The 16,160-nt window shown below is 31.5% G+C and overlaps 1 protein-coding gene across 1 annotated transcript in view; it reads right to left on the bottom strand.

Moving 5' to 3' along the window:
* Positions 1-16,160, bottom strand: part of LOC129971798 (paired mesoderm homeobox protein 2B-like) — a 106,101-nt gene that overhangs the window by 54,307 nt on the left and 35,634 nt on the right. Inside the window, exons 2-3 of the mRNA XM_056085774.1 lie at positions 8,850-8,946; positions 193-284 (exon numbers count right to left, since the gene is read on the bottom strand). Of these exons, the coding sequence (XP_055941749.1) occupies positions 193-284; positions 8,850-8,946 (189 nt within the window). The remainder of the gene's footprint in view (positions 1-192; positions 285-8,849; positions 8,947-16,160) is intronic.

Raw genomic sequence — 16,160 nt, 5'->3', positions numbered from 1 at the left:
AGCAGACGATAACGTTTGATGTTGCCACACCGATCAAACGTAATATTCAAAGATTCCACTTCGCGCATGAAAAACTGCCTCTAAATTCAGCTCAGGTGTAGGTTAGGGTGACTTTGAAAATAAAAATAAAAAGGTAAATGTTCCACGTACATAATTTTTCTTATAAGGCAAAGGAAATACAATGGTTCTTACCTGTTGAACTGTGAATGTCGTTCTATTTCGTCTCTGTTTTCTTCTCACGAAATTGTCGTCATGCAGGTCCGACTGGTAACCATAACCGCTGTCTAAAACGAGATCAGAAAGGGAGAACATGAGTTTAGAGAACGTGAGAAGAATGTTCGAATAGTCCAAGTTGTGTAACAAAAGAGTACGTTAAAAAACATGGGAACTTGGTATCTTATCAATTTTTGCTTCTTAAAGTGGCAACTTTTTATTTTTCGTTTGCTGCTTTGCACGGTAGAGTTTATTTCATATTGAACTGGAATATTTATTTACATTTAGCATTAACTTGTAAATTTTTTATCCTTGAAAACGTGCAACTACTCAAAATAGAAGAGATATTTTAGAAGAAAGAATAAAAAGAATTTTAACATATTTGAATTTAAAAATTGTAGAAATGCTGGTAAATTCTGCAAAAGTACCGAAAATTTCCACGATTTTTTTGAAATTTATAATAAGTTATTAAAATATGATTTTTAAATAATTCTTCAAGTTTTCATTGGTTACCGAAATCGTTTTTTAAAATTATAAAAATTTATTTTCATAATCAAATGTTCACAAGAAATTTTTATATCATGGCTAAATAGTATTGATAGCAAAATTCAAAACATTTAAATAATTGTAAATATTTAAGATATGCAAATAGAAAGCAATATGTTTCTCTGAATTATAGTAATTAGTTATTTTGTAATTATTAACAAGACCAAGCATTGATATAAAGTAATTCCGATCTCATTTAGATTTACGATCTCTGATTAAAATATAATATATAACATGATTTCTGAATAATTATATGTATGCTAATTTTATCATTGGAGTAATTATCTTATAATAAAGAAATGTATAGTTATAAAATTAACTTCCTATTAATATTCTTCTTGAAATAAGTATCACTGATGTTTAAAAGATTAGTATATAATAATTATATTTTAGAAAAATTCGAAAAAATATTATATGAAGTAAAATATTTATTATAGGTTAAAATAATAGCTTTTAATTCGTAAATTAGAATTCTTGAAAAATCTGAAGTAACATTATTTTACATAAATGGATTTGATTATTATTTTTCATATTTCTATCCAATTAATTTTCTTCCATTTAAATTCTAATTGAAATCTTGATCTCTTTCATCTCAAAACATTTATACGCAAACAAACGCAGAAAAAACTATGAATTTCTAATTTGAAACTGATTGTAAAGAGAAAAGATAAATCGCGATTATTCCGGTATTAATGTGGAGGATTGTCAATTAATAGAGCTTTTTGAAAATGAAATTCCACGCCAAAGTGAAAAAAGGAAGTGAAACGAAATAAGAACGTTCAAACGATTTTTTTATAAATTGAATCTTTTTGTAACAAGTTAGTGCACGGAAAAAAATTACTGAGTTTATCACTAAGAATAATGAAAGGCAATTAAACCTTTAAAAACTGCTAATGATATTTTCTTTGTTCACTAACGAAGGCGTACAGAAATTTTAATTTGTTCTTAATATATTGTCAAGTAATGAAAAGAGAAATGTAGGTAATATCTCTTTAAAAGTAGTTCGAATAATTAATTCTTTAATGAAGTGAATTATCATGATAATATGAACACTAATTTTTATAAATTGCCTCATATGATGAATTTTATTTCATTATTTTTGATAGTGTAAATTTCTAAAACGAACAAGTTCTATTAGCAGAACAATGAATTCAATTTACATGCAAATAAGAAAAGATAGCCTGAAGGCAGAGAAAAAAATAACGTTTTTATAATACGTTTTGAAGCACAAACAAAATTTTTTAATCAATAATTCTTATTTAGATTTTTTTTAATTTAAAGAGATGATAATGAAGTAAGGTTTATTATCGAAAAACTCAAGTTTTATTCGAAAAATCAACTGAATATACATTTTCAGTCGTTAATTTTTTTTGAAACTGTTAACAGGAAATCAAAATAGTTTGTTTAATAAAATTTGTTATATAAAATGTTTTTCAAGTTTTTACAGTACAAAAGGTGTAATTCAAAGCTTGTTTTCGAATTTAAAAACTCAGAAAAAGGAAAGTAAATTTAACATCAAGAATCTTAAAGCTGTCTAATTATGTAGGCCTATAAAATGTGACATTTTTTTCGACAGATTTACAAAATTATATGCACATATAAATATAATTTTGTATAATTATAATATGAAATTTATAATGACGATTTCAAAAATAATATCTGTTTTTTTAAACAACTAAAACGATGTTTATTCAAGTTTAAAGCCAAATATTTCATATTTGAAGCATTTTTAAAAACACTAATAAATATAGTTTACAAATTGTTTATTATTTTAATAGAATTTATTCATACGAAAATTGGAAAAAATTGAGCATATAGTTGTTGTTGTTTCTTATGGCACTTGCCATGGACAAGCCCGCTGTTACGAAGACAGCGATTTAAGCCGGTGGTGGAGCGTCTCCTTTTTTTTTTAGTAGCGCCAACTAGGGCCAAGAGTACGACTTCGCTACTCACACATCACTCAGTCGCTTTCACAACCCCTTTTTACAGGAGGGCACATTCACACATCTCACAGATAGAACAAAGGAAGAACAACCATGCCCAAACCGGGACTCGAACCCAGGACGCCCAGATCACGGGAAAGACGCGCTACCACTATGTCAGGACGCCGGCTGAGCATATAGTAATAAGGTTAATTATATATTTAAAAAATAGGATATAAAATAATAGTAAAATAATATCTAAAGAAAGAATATAAAAAATTAAAAAAATATTTTTTTATATTTCTGCAATGGAATGCCTTTTTCTCTTAATTTTTGAACAGATTTAATATCGCTTTTTAACCCACAACAGTGATCTATCTTTATACTCACAATCCAGGGTGGTTTTATTAAATATAATTTTATTATTATCTTGACCACATAGGAAGAAGGAACATTTTACCAAACCAACTTGATGGCTCAATAAAATGCTTAAAATTTTGAAATGCCTACAAAATTCTTATTTAAGTCCTTGATAATTTATTTTAATGAAAGGAATACAAGAGGGTTTTTTGTATGATTTCTTCAACACAAAATGAAAAATTTTCATATAAAATTCTTAGATTTGTATCTAATTTTAAACTTGATAAGTCAAAAAGAAAGGATCCAAAGTGTTTACTAGGATCGGTCGACTATATTACTAAGCAAAACACAAATTTATACACAAATCTATATAAAAAAGTACAGTATAGTGTTAATATTCGAGAAACCTGAGGAGCAAATTCCTACTAATGAAATAGTTAAAAGGAAATGATACATTGTAACAGTCATATCCTTCTGCCAGCAATTTCGCAATTCTCAAAGACGGTATCGTAATCTATCGCATAGTCATCCAAACCCAACGAATAATGTGCGAGAACTCTTGAAATTAAACTTTTTTATGCTTACGATAAAGAGCGAATTTTTTCCCTTTCTTATCTTTCATGTAGTTTGCTTCTAATGTATTGTCAAAAAAGTATTCAATTACCATATTACGCTAAATGTATATTTATATTTCGTTAAAATACAATCACGCCAATTTTTAGAAGTATCTGCAGGATAATAAAATCATATAATAATAATAGCAATATGTGCATAAAAAACATTGCAAAAAGAGAAAAGGTGTTATGAAATTAAAGAATAGTCTTATGGTCTTTTTCTTTATGGTTAATCATAAGACATTTTTCGATCCCACAAGACAGCAACTGAGAATGCCTGAAAAGTAATATTAGCACTAAGAACTTAGAAATGGTCATTGTACAATAACGTGGAAAGCATACAGAGAGTTTTGCTTTTCTTTGTATGAGCCTATAGGATCTATTGTCGCTTTAACAAATAATGCCTTATATTCAATATGCCCAATACGTATTCGTGTTAAAAGAGCATCACACTTTCGATTTTTTAAAGAAAGGCTAATTTGCTATTTCTATTGTTTAACTGCATGCAACGTATTTTGTGTTTAGGAATTTTCTGATGTTTGTCAGCTTATATAAGAAATATTCTTGATACATTTTTTTAAAGTAGCATGCAAAGATAGGTATGTTGGAGAAATCCGATGATTACTTAGCAGTTTTATCTTTTTTCTTGTTGAAATTTATTTTTTTCCATTAAAAACGCTTCATGTTCCTTCCAAGAAAATATTCAAATTTTTCATATTTTTGTGGGTATCTTGAATATTTCTTTTCATGCTCTATTTGTATTTTATTAATGGATGCAGTTTTACTTGTTACGTTAAAATATATATAAATAAATATACCATGTAAAAAAATTTTTTAATGCATATTTCTTTTTTATTACTTTAAAATGTATTAAACTAATAGAGTAATAAATAGTATAGAGCAGAAAATTATGTAAAGTAGTTTATAAGGTTCTATTTTTAAATGTATATAATTTCTCTATATCCATTTTGATTTTATGTTGTGCTCTCATGTCAGATATATCATGTTTTCATTGCATAAAAAGGAAATGACGTTCCGGGTATATCAAATTTCTTAAAGAATCAACCCTTCAGATTCCAAGTGTAAGGATATTGAGAAATTTTCATGGCTCCTATCACATGAAAAAAAACGTTATTCTGTATTTTTCCAATTTTTTTCTTCTATTTATTTATTTATTAGTATTATTACTATAGTTTTAGGGATTTCTTTATTTTCTTTGAGGGTTTCGATAACCTAAAAGTTTAACTGAAAAGTATTTCCTTTAATTATTCTTTTTCTTTTTTTAAAATTATTTTTGCTTCAGTTCTCCCTTTTTTTGTTGCATATACTAGATGATAGATGTAAAAGTGGTTCTTTATCTAATTTCCAAACTGTGGAAAACCGGCACTAGCATCCAATAAAAAAAAGCTTTGAATGGTATAAAAAATTATATTTCATGTTGTTTGAGTAAACAAATGTACCGCTATGAAAATTATGATTTCTAAAAAATTTTTAAATAACCTCCAGCTGTATTATTTATATTTATCAAAATATTATCGACATACAAAAGTGTTTAACTGAAAAAAAGTTCTTCTATTCTTCGACTAAGACTGGCCGAGATTTGAAAATTATTTCCTTCATAATGATTTTAAGACATTTTAATGGATGTTTTGAAAAGATCCACCGATCAACGCAAGAGTTATTTTTTTTTCTTCCAGTCCCTTATTCTAAAATCTTTTAATGACCATCCGATTGTATTATTCATAGTCGAGGTTCTTTTCTTTCTTTTTCTCTCTCTTTAAGATGTTTGAATGTAAAATTTATTTTACTAATTAGGAATAAAAGAGCTGGGAAATTTCATAACCTATAACCTGTAACCGGCTATTTCGACGAACTCCAAAGCACACGGAAAAATCTGCATGCTCAGACAGCCGTAATCTGCATGATCAGCCAGCAACACTAGCGGGAACTGTGGTTGAATCCTAATGGCCATTACCGGCCACGGTAGAACCCTTCTCGTGGGAAGTACGTCCCGTCACCGACCTTTTTCTTTACTCACAGGGTGGCTAGAACCAGCTAAGATACCGGAAGCTTCTCATTTTCAGTTAGGAGGTGCCACCCTCCAGTGGGAGGACGAACTTCACAAATATTTGGAATTTTTACAGCAGTACATTTACTGACTGAAATAACATTAAATTTAATTATTTATGCCATTCAGAACATTTTTCCAGCAATTAGTATATACGTATCTTCAACCTTATAGAAATTAGTTATTGGATCTCGATTAGAATGAACACTACTATACATACACTGGTTCCATAAGTATAAATTTTACATTGATTTTTAAAACTTCCTAGAACTCATATAATATCTTGTATCGCGGTCAAATTTACTCGTGAATTAAATTTCCTAGAATGGATGGAAATTCTATTATTTTCATGGAGCAGTGCTATTCTCGGCACATAATTTTTTTTTTATCAAAATAAAAAGTTCTTACTTAAACATTCCTAAGAAACCGATCAAAAATATTTACTTTTTCATATATGGATCAACTTTTCATAACAACGAAAGTGTGTAACCGTTAAACTCAAACTTAGACTAAACAATATTCATTGTCGATGCTTCCGGAAACAACTTTCACCTCCCATCAAAATTCCATAAATTTTCTTAAAACTTTTGGCGCAAAGAAGCTTTTGGTGTTAAGCTCTTTAAAAGATCGAGCTTGCTACCTCTTCTGCTCTCGGGCGAGCGTTTAAAGAAACAGAAGGAATCTCATTTGCCTCTAAAAAGAACGCCGGAAAATCCGATCTGAAAATGTTAGCTAACTAACGAGTCCCCGAACTTGTTTGCGATGGCAAAATTTTATTCATTCCCTTTTATATGCCCTCCCCTTCTCATGGGATGCCCCCTCTCCAGCAAACGATATTTTTAACAATAAACCTTCCGAATATTCGTGTAAAAATTGAGACAAAAGATGCCCTTTTCCGATGTATAAAAATGATAAATCTGAAATTTTGTTGATTTCAGTGAAAAGGGGAAGGACTGCAGCAACACCAGCACACTGGGAGTGTAAACGATGCCTGTTTAAATTGTTGCGAACGATGCACCCCCCACCTGTGAACCTCCCTCTCTCTTCCTCATAAGTTCTCACACAATGCACAAGAGTTCGGTTGGCTGAACCAAATCAGATGCCGTGCCCTCGAGGCAGAAAAGCATTTTCAGCAAACATTTTGACGATGTTTTGCTAAGAATGTTTGGGCTTTAAAACAGGACCCCCGGGGCATCTGCGAAGAGAGGTTATCGGAATAAATGGAAAATATGCAGAGAGAAAAGGTTCACCTTTTTTAAAAATACCACTGCCCCCCCCTTTTACCTTACGATTTGCCAGACCCCCCCCCCGAGTTGCCAGGTTCCAAGAGAGTATTAGTTACGCGATTAAAGGCATACCCGCTGCTGTGCTCGCTCTGCACACACACACACCCTTTTCCTTTAAGTGCCTATTCGGTTTGGAATTGCTGACGTCATTATCGTCTGAGCCGCAATCTGCTTTTGTGATGCTAACGAGTTTACTTTTGTTGGAGGAGAGCATCACCATCGCCACCACCCCTCACGGCTCTGATTCGCAAACACAAATTTCGAATTTACATTCCTTGTATCACAGCAGCCAAGGCGCGGGGTTTTCGTCTTGAGTCAATATTTAGCAACAAAGCCTGGGATGTTATTACGACATCAAAGATTTCGCTTTCCACCACCGATGGATGGATGGTGAGAGTGAGAGAGAAGAAGACTTTTTTTCATTGTTATTATTATGATTCCTTTTTACCATCCCCCGTATCTTCCTTACATATTTGTAGCAGCATCTCGTTGGCGGGGTTGGTAATAACTTTTGTGTCGATCGCCTTTATTCAATTGGGTATTCTTCTCGCTGGCGCGCGTGCCACCGCATGCACCCCTTCCCCTTATTCCCACCCACCTGTTCTTCTCGCCTTGTGCAAATAGATGGCGAATTACAGCGACCACCGACAAACACCGAAATTCTTTTCAAATCAGCATCGGAGCGCGCGAGTGTGTGAAAAGCGAATTTTCTGACGGAAGAGCCCGCGGGCTCGCCGGGCTGCAATCAACAAAAGCGCCCGGCCTCGAGAAAGAGAGCCTGCGGGTTTGTTTGCCGGGGCTTGATGATGTGGAAACCTCTTCTGGAGAGGGAAAAAATAAAAAAGGATCGTATTTGCATTATCCAACCCGCCAGGAAAATTTTCTGCACACCTACACCTACCCACACCCATTTTCTTTACAGCGCGACCGCGCTACATTAGCCAACAGCTTCACGCCCTTCAATTTTATTGGAGTGCCTGCCCTGGGGCGGACGAATTTGAAGTGCGTAATGAGTTTATAACGCCCCATCCATTGCGGTATTTTATTCGATTCCGTGCGAGCAATTGGATAGACCTCTACCCCTCCTCCAAATCCTCTAGCACATTTGATTCCAAAGCACACAGTCAGATAGTTTTTTTTTTCCCTTCTAATGTTTGACGAAACGCAACCACCTTTCTGCTCTTACATCATTTAATCGGAACATGCATTTGTAATAGATTTGATGATAATTTTATTTTTTTTTAAACATTTTCTCTTTAAGTTGTAACAGAAATGTCAAAGTAAATACATTATCAGTTTCGTGAAGCGGACAGGTTGTTAATATTGCGATTCGATAACTAACTGCTTTGTAACGACGAGGAGTTTCTACATATGAATCTAAGCGCCCTAAAATACAAGAAATTATGGAATTCTATTATAGTTATTACTAATCTAAGAAATATATTTTAACAAATAATATCTTTTCTTATGCAGTTTAATATTTATCAATTTGTGATCACTTAGAGGATATACGAAATTTCAATACGTGGACTGGAGTCAACAAAGTAAGCAAAGAATCGAGATTAAAAGTTGAAGCAAAAATAAGAAAATATCCATCGTTTACTTCAAATGTGGTTATCTTTAAAATTACATTGATTATCATTAAATAAAATTCTGAATAGTTTTGGTAAAACAACAAAACTCTATAAATGAAGGATGAAATCAAAACATACAAAAAGTATTTAAAGTTTGCGTGATACTAAAACAGTTTATATCGAAGTAATGAAAATAATAATTCAATATGAAAAAGTAGGTCGAAGATCCATCAAGACAAAAAAAAAAATCAACATGTGGTACTCACATGGTGATACCGCCGAGTAGACCGAGAAGGGCAGAGGTGGAGGTCTCGGAGCAACCGATGAAGGAGGAACACTTAGAGGACAGTGATAGCAAAACATCTGCAAAACAGAATACATTAATTAAAATTGGTTACATTTTTCAATCAACTAAAATATAACTTAATATTAGATTTCAACAGAAATATACTATCGACTATTTTCATCATTAAATGTAAGTAGAATTAGTGTACGTGGTGATGATGATGATGTCGTATCCGCGTTACCACGGAAAGGGGGTGCTGTAGCTTCTGAGGGAAAAGACCCCTGAGCACCCGAGGGTAGAAGTCTGACTTCTAGCTCATATGAAGAGGAAACTCGCTTGCACCATTCCTTTTTACATTCACACTCCTCACAGATAGAACATAGATGAAGAACAGTCATGTCCGAACCGGGATTCGAACTCGGGGGGCCTAGATCACGGGGAAGATGCGCTACGCCTATGTACGTGGTGGTGAATTTATTAAAAAAAGACATTTGAATGTATGGATAAAGAGTGGTAAAAAAGGACGATTGACCTAATTAAGTGGGGCATTAATTCGAAAAAGAAAAATAAAGTAAATAGACTAAATATTAACTTAAAATAAGAGGTTCTTCAGAAATTTAGAATTATATTTATGCAATGAAAATTGATAATTTATAATAATTTCGAGGAACAAAATTTTGAATGAGCGCAGTTTGATTCTTTGCATTAAAATACAAAATTTTGAATCAAACTTCTCTTTTTATTTTATAAATCTTTACATGAAAAATATCTTTTCACTAGTGCGTTCTATTAATTTAAACTGATTCAAATGCATCTGTTGTAGTAAAAACATTTCCCTTCAAAAGTTGAAAGAATTGAATCCTAATTATGATAATTACTAAATCGAGATACATTTGCTTGCATAACAGTAAAGTATTTTAATCTTTAGGAAAATTTATAAATAACATACTGAAAATCTAAGAAAAATGCTAATAATTTTTGTTTCACAAAATAACACACTAAAATATGTATTTGCCCATTAATGAACATCATTCTATTTATTTTAAAGACTTGGTTCTATTCTTTTATCTCATCTCTATTCAGAGTTCCTTTGTAATTTTAATAATGCAAGTTGTTTGTAAATAATGCAATTTATTAAGCTTAATAAGCCTTTCTTTGCCAGCGTCCTTGCATAGGGGTAGCGCATCTTCCCCGTGATCTGGGCGTCCCGGGTTCGAATCCCGGTTCAGGCATGGTTGTTCTTCATCTGTGTTCTATCTGTGAGGTGTGTGAATGTGTCCCCCTGTAAAAAGGGGCTGTGCAAGCGAATGTGTGAGTTTGATCTTCATATGAGCTAGAAGTCAGACTTCTGCCCTCGGGTGCTCAGGGGTCCTCACCCTCAGAAGCTACTGCAATCCCTTTCCGTGGTAACGCAGACACGACATCATCATCAAGCCTTTCTTTTACGATCCTTTCTTTTTCATTCATTTTTTACCATATATGATTCACATAAAATTCTTCGAAGAAATCCAATTACTATTCATTATATAGCTAAATACTTTTTGCCGCAAAAATATTGGATACATATAGAAATTAATCATAAGAACAGTATTTTTTATTAAACAGAACAAAAATTGCCCGATACAGTAGAACAGGAATTACTCAGTCCTCAATTTTGAAAGCAAAGGGATTCAAAATTGAGAATCAAGTGTTTAATTATAATTTATTATTTTATCATGTAAATAAGAATTAATTTATCATGTAATTATTTATCATGTAAATAAGCCTTAAATCATCAAATTTATACCATACATGCCAAATGTATATATCCGACCAATTGCATTATGAATCAAATTTAAGAAAAAGGACATAAAAATGCAGCACATGTTAAACTACTTGAAGTTTCATGACATGCACTGTTACTGACATTTGAATTTGAAATAATTTCACTGTCTTGAAAGAAAGTTCCTATCCGTCAAAGTATATTTCTGCTTTTGAGTCTGCTTTTGTTTTGCATTTTTCAATACTTTTTCCAGATTTGGGATTTATTACACATACTTTCATTATTGAATTCTAAAATCTCTCATCATAAAATGAAAATTTTTCTTTATTGTTAACTATTTCTTTATGTCTCAAATAAATTAGAGAAAAAATAAGATCTAGACTTTTTTCAAAAGAAACTTATATCTAAAATTTCAACGCTTTCACTATATTTAAGGTAATGTAATAACAAATTTTTTATAAAAGTAAAAAAAAAAAATTTACAAAAATTTACGGACTAAAAATATTTCTGTATAAGAAATCGAAGATTTGTAATGCCATTCTGCAAATGAAATGTGAAGTATATCTGATTTACTTTATAGCAAATATCAAAAGAAAAAAAAATTAACGTTACTCATTTTCATTCTTTTGAACATCTGATTTGGCAATAGACATTAGAAGTTTCATTTATTCGATATTGGACACTAGAAATTTTAAAAATTATTGCTTTTAAAATCTTTTTTAAATGTAATATTTTCTTCCTTTTTTAATAATTTTTTCTGCACTTTGCCGCATGTACGACTTTGACTTCTATTTAGCGTATAGTTTTTCAATTTTATAGGTATAAAAATTTTTTATAACGCTTTCAAAAAGGAGTTACAAAACTGCATGTATAAATATTAAAAAGATTATCAAATGAACTGCAATAACAAAAGTTTTTAAATATTTCATTATTAAAATTGAAAAAGAAGCTTTAAAAAATTATTAAGTCTGTAAAAAATTAAAAGTTTTTTTTTTCCTACTATTTGCAAAATTTATAACTGACTTTTAAAAAATTGCAATAAAGACAACATATGGTTACGCTTAATTTTTTTTTTTTTTCCCAAAACAGAATTAGGAAACTGCACGTTTAAATTGGAGAAAGTTGAGTCAAATAGGTGACAATAGCTATGAGATAATATTATAATTTTATATATTTAACTAGAGAGGTTTGAACCTTGCTCGCTTTCGCTCGCCAGCTCAGATATTTTCTGATATTGCACGCGATGTTCGCCAGTTTCAGTTAGAATCAAATTCCATTGGACATTCGTTCAACGTCAGAAACTGAAACTTTCCATAATGTTAGCATGCATTTGCCAATCTGCTTACTTCGGATACAAATCTCAAAGTCCCAGAGAGCAATCTTTGCTCATGTTTCCAATATCTAAATACTGACTCATTTTTCCATGTTTTGCCGCCATTGTTGCGGCTTCATGATCAGCTTTCTTTTCAAATTGACAGGTTATCGAGTGGTCTTTCTTCACATTTTTTATTCATCTGGCATCTCTGGACATCCTATTACTACTCAAAAAAGCAATGCAAGGTTATCACGTGTATTGTTCAGGGCCGGCGTCCTGGCATAGGGGTAGCACATCTTCCCCGTGACCAGGGGGGGGGGCTGCGTTCGAGTTCCGGTTCTGGCATTTTTGTTCTTCGTCTGTTCTATCTGTGAGGTGTGAATGTGCCCCCTAGTAAAAAGGGGTTGTGAATGTGATGCGTGAGTAGCTAAGACGTACTCTTGGCCCTAGTTGGCGCTACTAAAACAAAAGAAGCTCCCTTAGCTTAAAATCGCTGATATCGTCAGCGAGCTTGTCCATGGCAAGTGCCATTCTAAACAACAACAACAATTGTTCAGGTATTCAAACAATTGCTAACAGAGAGAAGAAAAATTTCCATTATTCGAAAAAGGCGAACAAACCTGAAAACTATTCATTAATTTTGCTACAAACGGTGTGTCTAAAAGTAGAATTAACATATAATATTGTTTTTAACTCATTTGCTATTAATTTACGGTTAATTAAAGCTTTACTTTTCTTCCTCTGTCACCATATCATCGTCATGTACAGTATAAATACAATATAATAATAATTTTCATTAAATATTTCAAATAAAAGTGGTAAAACAAACCTCAAATGTCATGGGTCAGGTGACTCGCTATCTACCAATCACAAAGCGAATAAAGCGCAATGTTTACATAAAATCTTTATATATATAATTGAGAGATAATAATTAGCATTATTTTATGTGAATGTATTATTTTATTTTATTTCATCTTTTAATTGGTCATATATTAAAGGGGAACCATTGCTCGTTTATTTTTCACTTTCTTGAATGTGATCATTATTTGGAAATGAAGGCTTCGAAATATTTTAAATTTACAAGCAACGTTGAACCAAAGCATTTTTGTTAAAATATGCGAAAAAAAAGTCAAAATACTTGAATATCCCTTTAACGTAGTCGAACTAAAGGAGAACAAAGCTTCGATCAACACTGGAAATTTATTTTGTTCCTCCATTCTTTCTTTTTAAGAAACATGCAAGCACAATAAAATCACATAAATTCTTACTGAAAATTGAGTTATCATTAATTTTTCAAACTGAAACCAAAGAAAATCTCAAATTTTCAGTACTCGATTTTAAAGAAGATATGAAATTTGAAGTACATTCATAAATTATTTTCTGACTTAACTGTACATTAAATTTTTAAGTTAAAAGGGAATTAGTAAAGAAATTTGTAACAGGAAAAATCTCATAGCAGCAGTCAAACCAGAAGCTGTTCTTTCAACAATAGCAAATGCAAGCAGAGGGATTAATCGGCAAAATGCCCGTAAATATCTGGATCATTATTACTTCAACAAGTTAGAATCGAAAGAGAGAAATGGGGGAGGGTGGGGGGTTGAAGGGTCGAAAGGGGAAAGAGAGGGGTGGGGGAGTGTTTTTCTCGTAATGCGGGCGAAATTTTATCGGGGCCAATCTGAAAACTGTCAGCCTGGAATTTAATCAAGTGTTAATGAAGGGCGGGTTAATTAGCGCGCAGTTAAAAGTCTCCTTCTCTTTCTCGTAATGCGTTTAGCGCCCTCATTAATCTGCCGGAGAGTACAAAAAGAAGCGACCGCTGCAGTCACGCAGCGCCACCTGCTGGCGAGAGACGACAAAGCTCGTTTCCTGAGACTCCACTTGTTAGCGGGGCTAGGCTGCCCGCGAGGCAAAAGCAGACGACTTTTCGCAAATTGCGAGACATCCCCTTTTAAGACCCCCCGGACACAAGAACCGTCCGACAGAAGGCTATTAGAAAAGCTCGAATTTTCGTTCTACGCAAGATGTATGCAGGTACAGTTCCACCTCCCTCCCAGTTATCAGCATGAGAAATTTAGCCAATAGGGGGAACTTCTTCCTTGTGCAGAATTCGTTTCCGGACGGAATTTAACGATAGAAATATAACGATGCCAACGGAGTTGTTTGGGAGTATCGTTTTGGCACGGGTCGCCTCAGGGATGTCGCATGGAGCCCCTTTCTCTGCACAGTGAACAAAATTAATTACTGGGAAGGGGAGGTGGGTTTCAAAGTAAATTTAAGGTATCTTTTGGACGTGATTGGGAAATTTTCGTGTCGTTCTTTTGTTGAACTTTTGCCGGTAATAAAGTTTTGAAAACAAAATTCTAGTAATTGTTGGATAGTACAGATCATGTAAGATGATGGAGAATCTTTTATGTTAGACAAATTCACATTGGATAAGAAATATTAAAAGTAAACATGTGAAATTCCTGATGAATATATTTCCGAGAATGAAATATATAAAACTGGGCCTTTGTTCAAGTTTAACAAAACTCGACTCTTTAAAATGGATTTTTAGATTTGTATTTCAAAAAATTGAAATATAATATGTGTACCGTTAGTACTATTTTGATTCAGACTCTACAAATTACAAGAGAATTTAATCTGAAACTGAAACGGATCATACTGAAACTGAATATTTAAAGAACATATAACAAGTTTTGATTGCTGATAACAATAGTATTATCTCACAAGAAATGCTATTAATTTTTATATTATTTACAATAAATAACTTTCAGAAATCGATTTTTAACTGCACATTTTTTCTTCTTCTGGAACTATGTTTTAAAGCTTTTAAATCAAATTTGCAAAATATCGATATAAGAATTTAAATCATATTTCTTTTCCTTCTAATTATTTGTTAAAATTTTTCATTTATAATTTCGTAATTAATTACTGCAATATCGATAAAATGAATTAGTAAAAGAAAATTGATAGTTTCTCTGAATCTAATGAATAGCTTTAAAATGGACATTAATAGTGTCGAACTGTAAACTTTTAATATCATATGAAACAGAGGATTGTGATTCTAATTATATTTCGTAATAATCTGGACAAATATTAATAAATATTCCATCAATAGTTTAGACAAAAAAAAAAGTTTAATAAATTGAAAGTCTAGGCAAAACAATAGAATAAAAGAAAGTTTAATAAGACTTTACTCAAAGTTTTAAGAATTTATAATTATATAAACTGAAATAAAAACAAATATCTTAAAACCTTTTCCTTGGTAACAATTGAAATTAAAATTACTTAGAAAAGATGACATTTTTGCATACTAAAATAAGCTCTAAAAATATATTTTTCATCTGAGTTTCTGGTAGAATAAGAAATACGAAATTGCCCGCAAAATGTTGTATAATTCAATATTATGAATTATTCTTTCAATTTAGAGAATAATAATTCATTTTTATTTTTTCATCCAATTTCGTCCACTTAAATTTAACGCAGCAATTTAGTTGATATTGGAAGTTGAAGTTAGTGGATATTGATATTATATTAATACGATAAAAATATTTCGTCATATAAATTAGTGATTTTTTTAAAGATTTTTATGCTCTTTTATTTAAATTTATATGTGACCGAAAGGCAGGGAATTGATATCAAAAGAAGAAGAAAAAAGGTGCTTTTTAATTTCTGAACATTGTTTCTGCCCTTAACATTTAAATTTTGAAGCAGTAATATAAGAAATATTGAGATGATTTTAAATTATTTAATATCTTTCTGCCGTGCATTCATTTGTTTCCATGGGTTAAACAGACATATAGAGGTTAAAAAGAATAATTTCCGTATGTTATAATCCTCTAAAATAGGTATAGCAGTGCAACTATTTTTATTTTTTTTAAGATTATTAGTTTTTTATCTTCTGTAGAGAAGTTATCCTCTTCATTTTATGGAAATTGCTTATAATTTTTTTAACAATGAAATAATTGATTTTATATGCTATTTAATATTTTAATAGGCCTATTTAGTTAAAGTCATGAACACGTGACGCTTTTAAACGAGCATGCCATTTAACAATAAATTATTTTATATTTTGATCGTTTTGCATTAATTTAAATGTTTTAACTTTCTTTGTATTTTCTTGTTTTAAATACTATCGCAGAAAGCAATTGATACTACTTTTTAAAAAAACTATTTTATTTGATAATATCTGAGTCCATGCAGCATCAATAAAT

The sequence above is a fragment of the Argiope bruennichi genome, chromosome 6, assembly GCF_947563725.1.
Source record: "Argiope bruennichi chromosome 6, qqArgBrue1.1, whole genome shotgun sequence".
Classification (NCBI taxonomy): domain Eukaryota; kingdom Metazoa; phylum Arthropoda; class Arachnida; order Araneae; family Araneidae; genus Argiope; species Argiope bruennichi.
The sequence above is the reverse complement of the archived record's forward strand: the minus strand, read 5'-3'. Positions and strand labels throughout refer to the sequence as shown.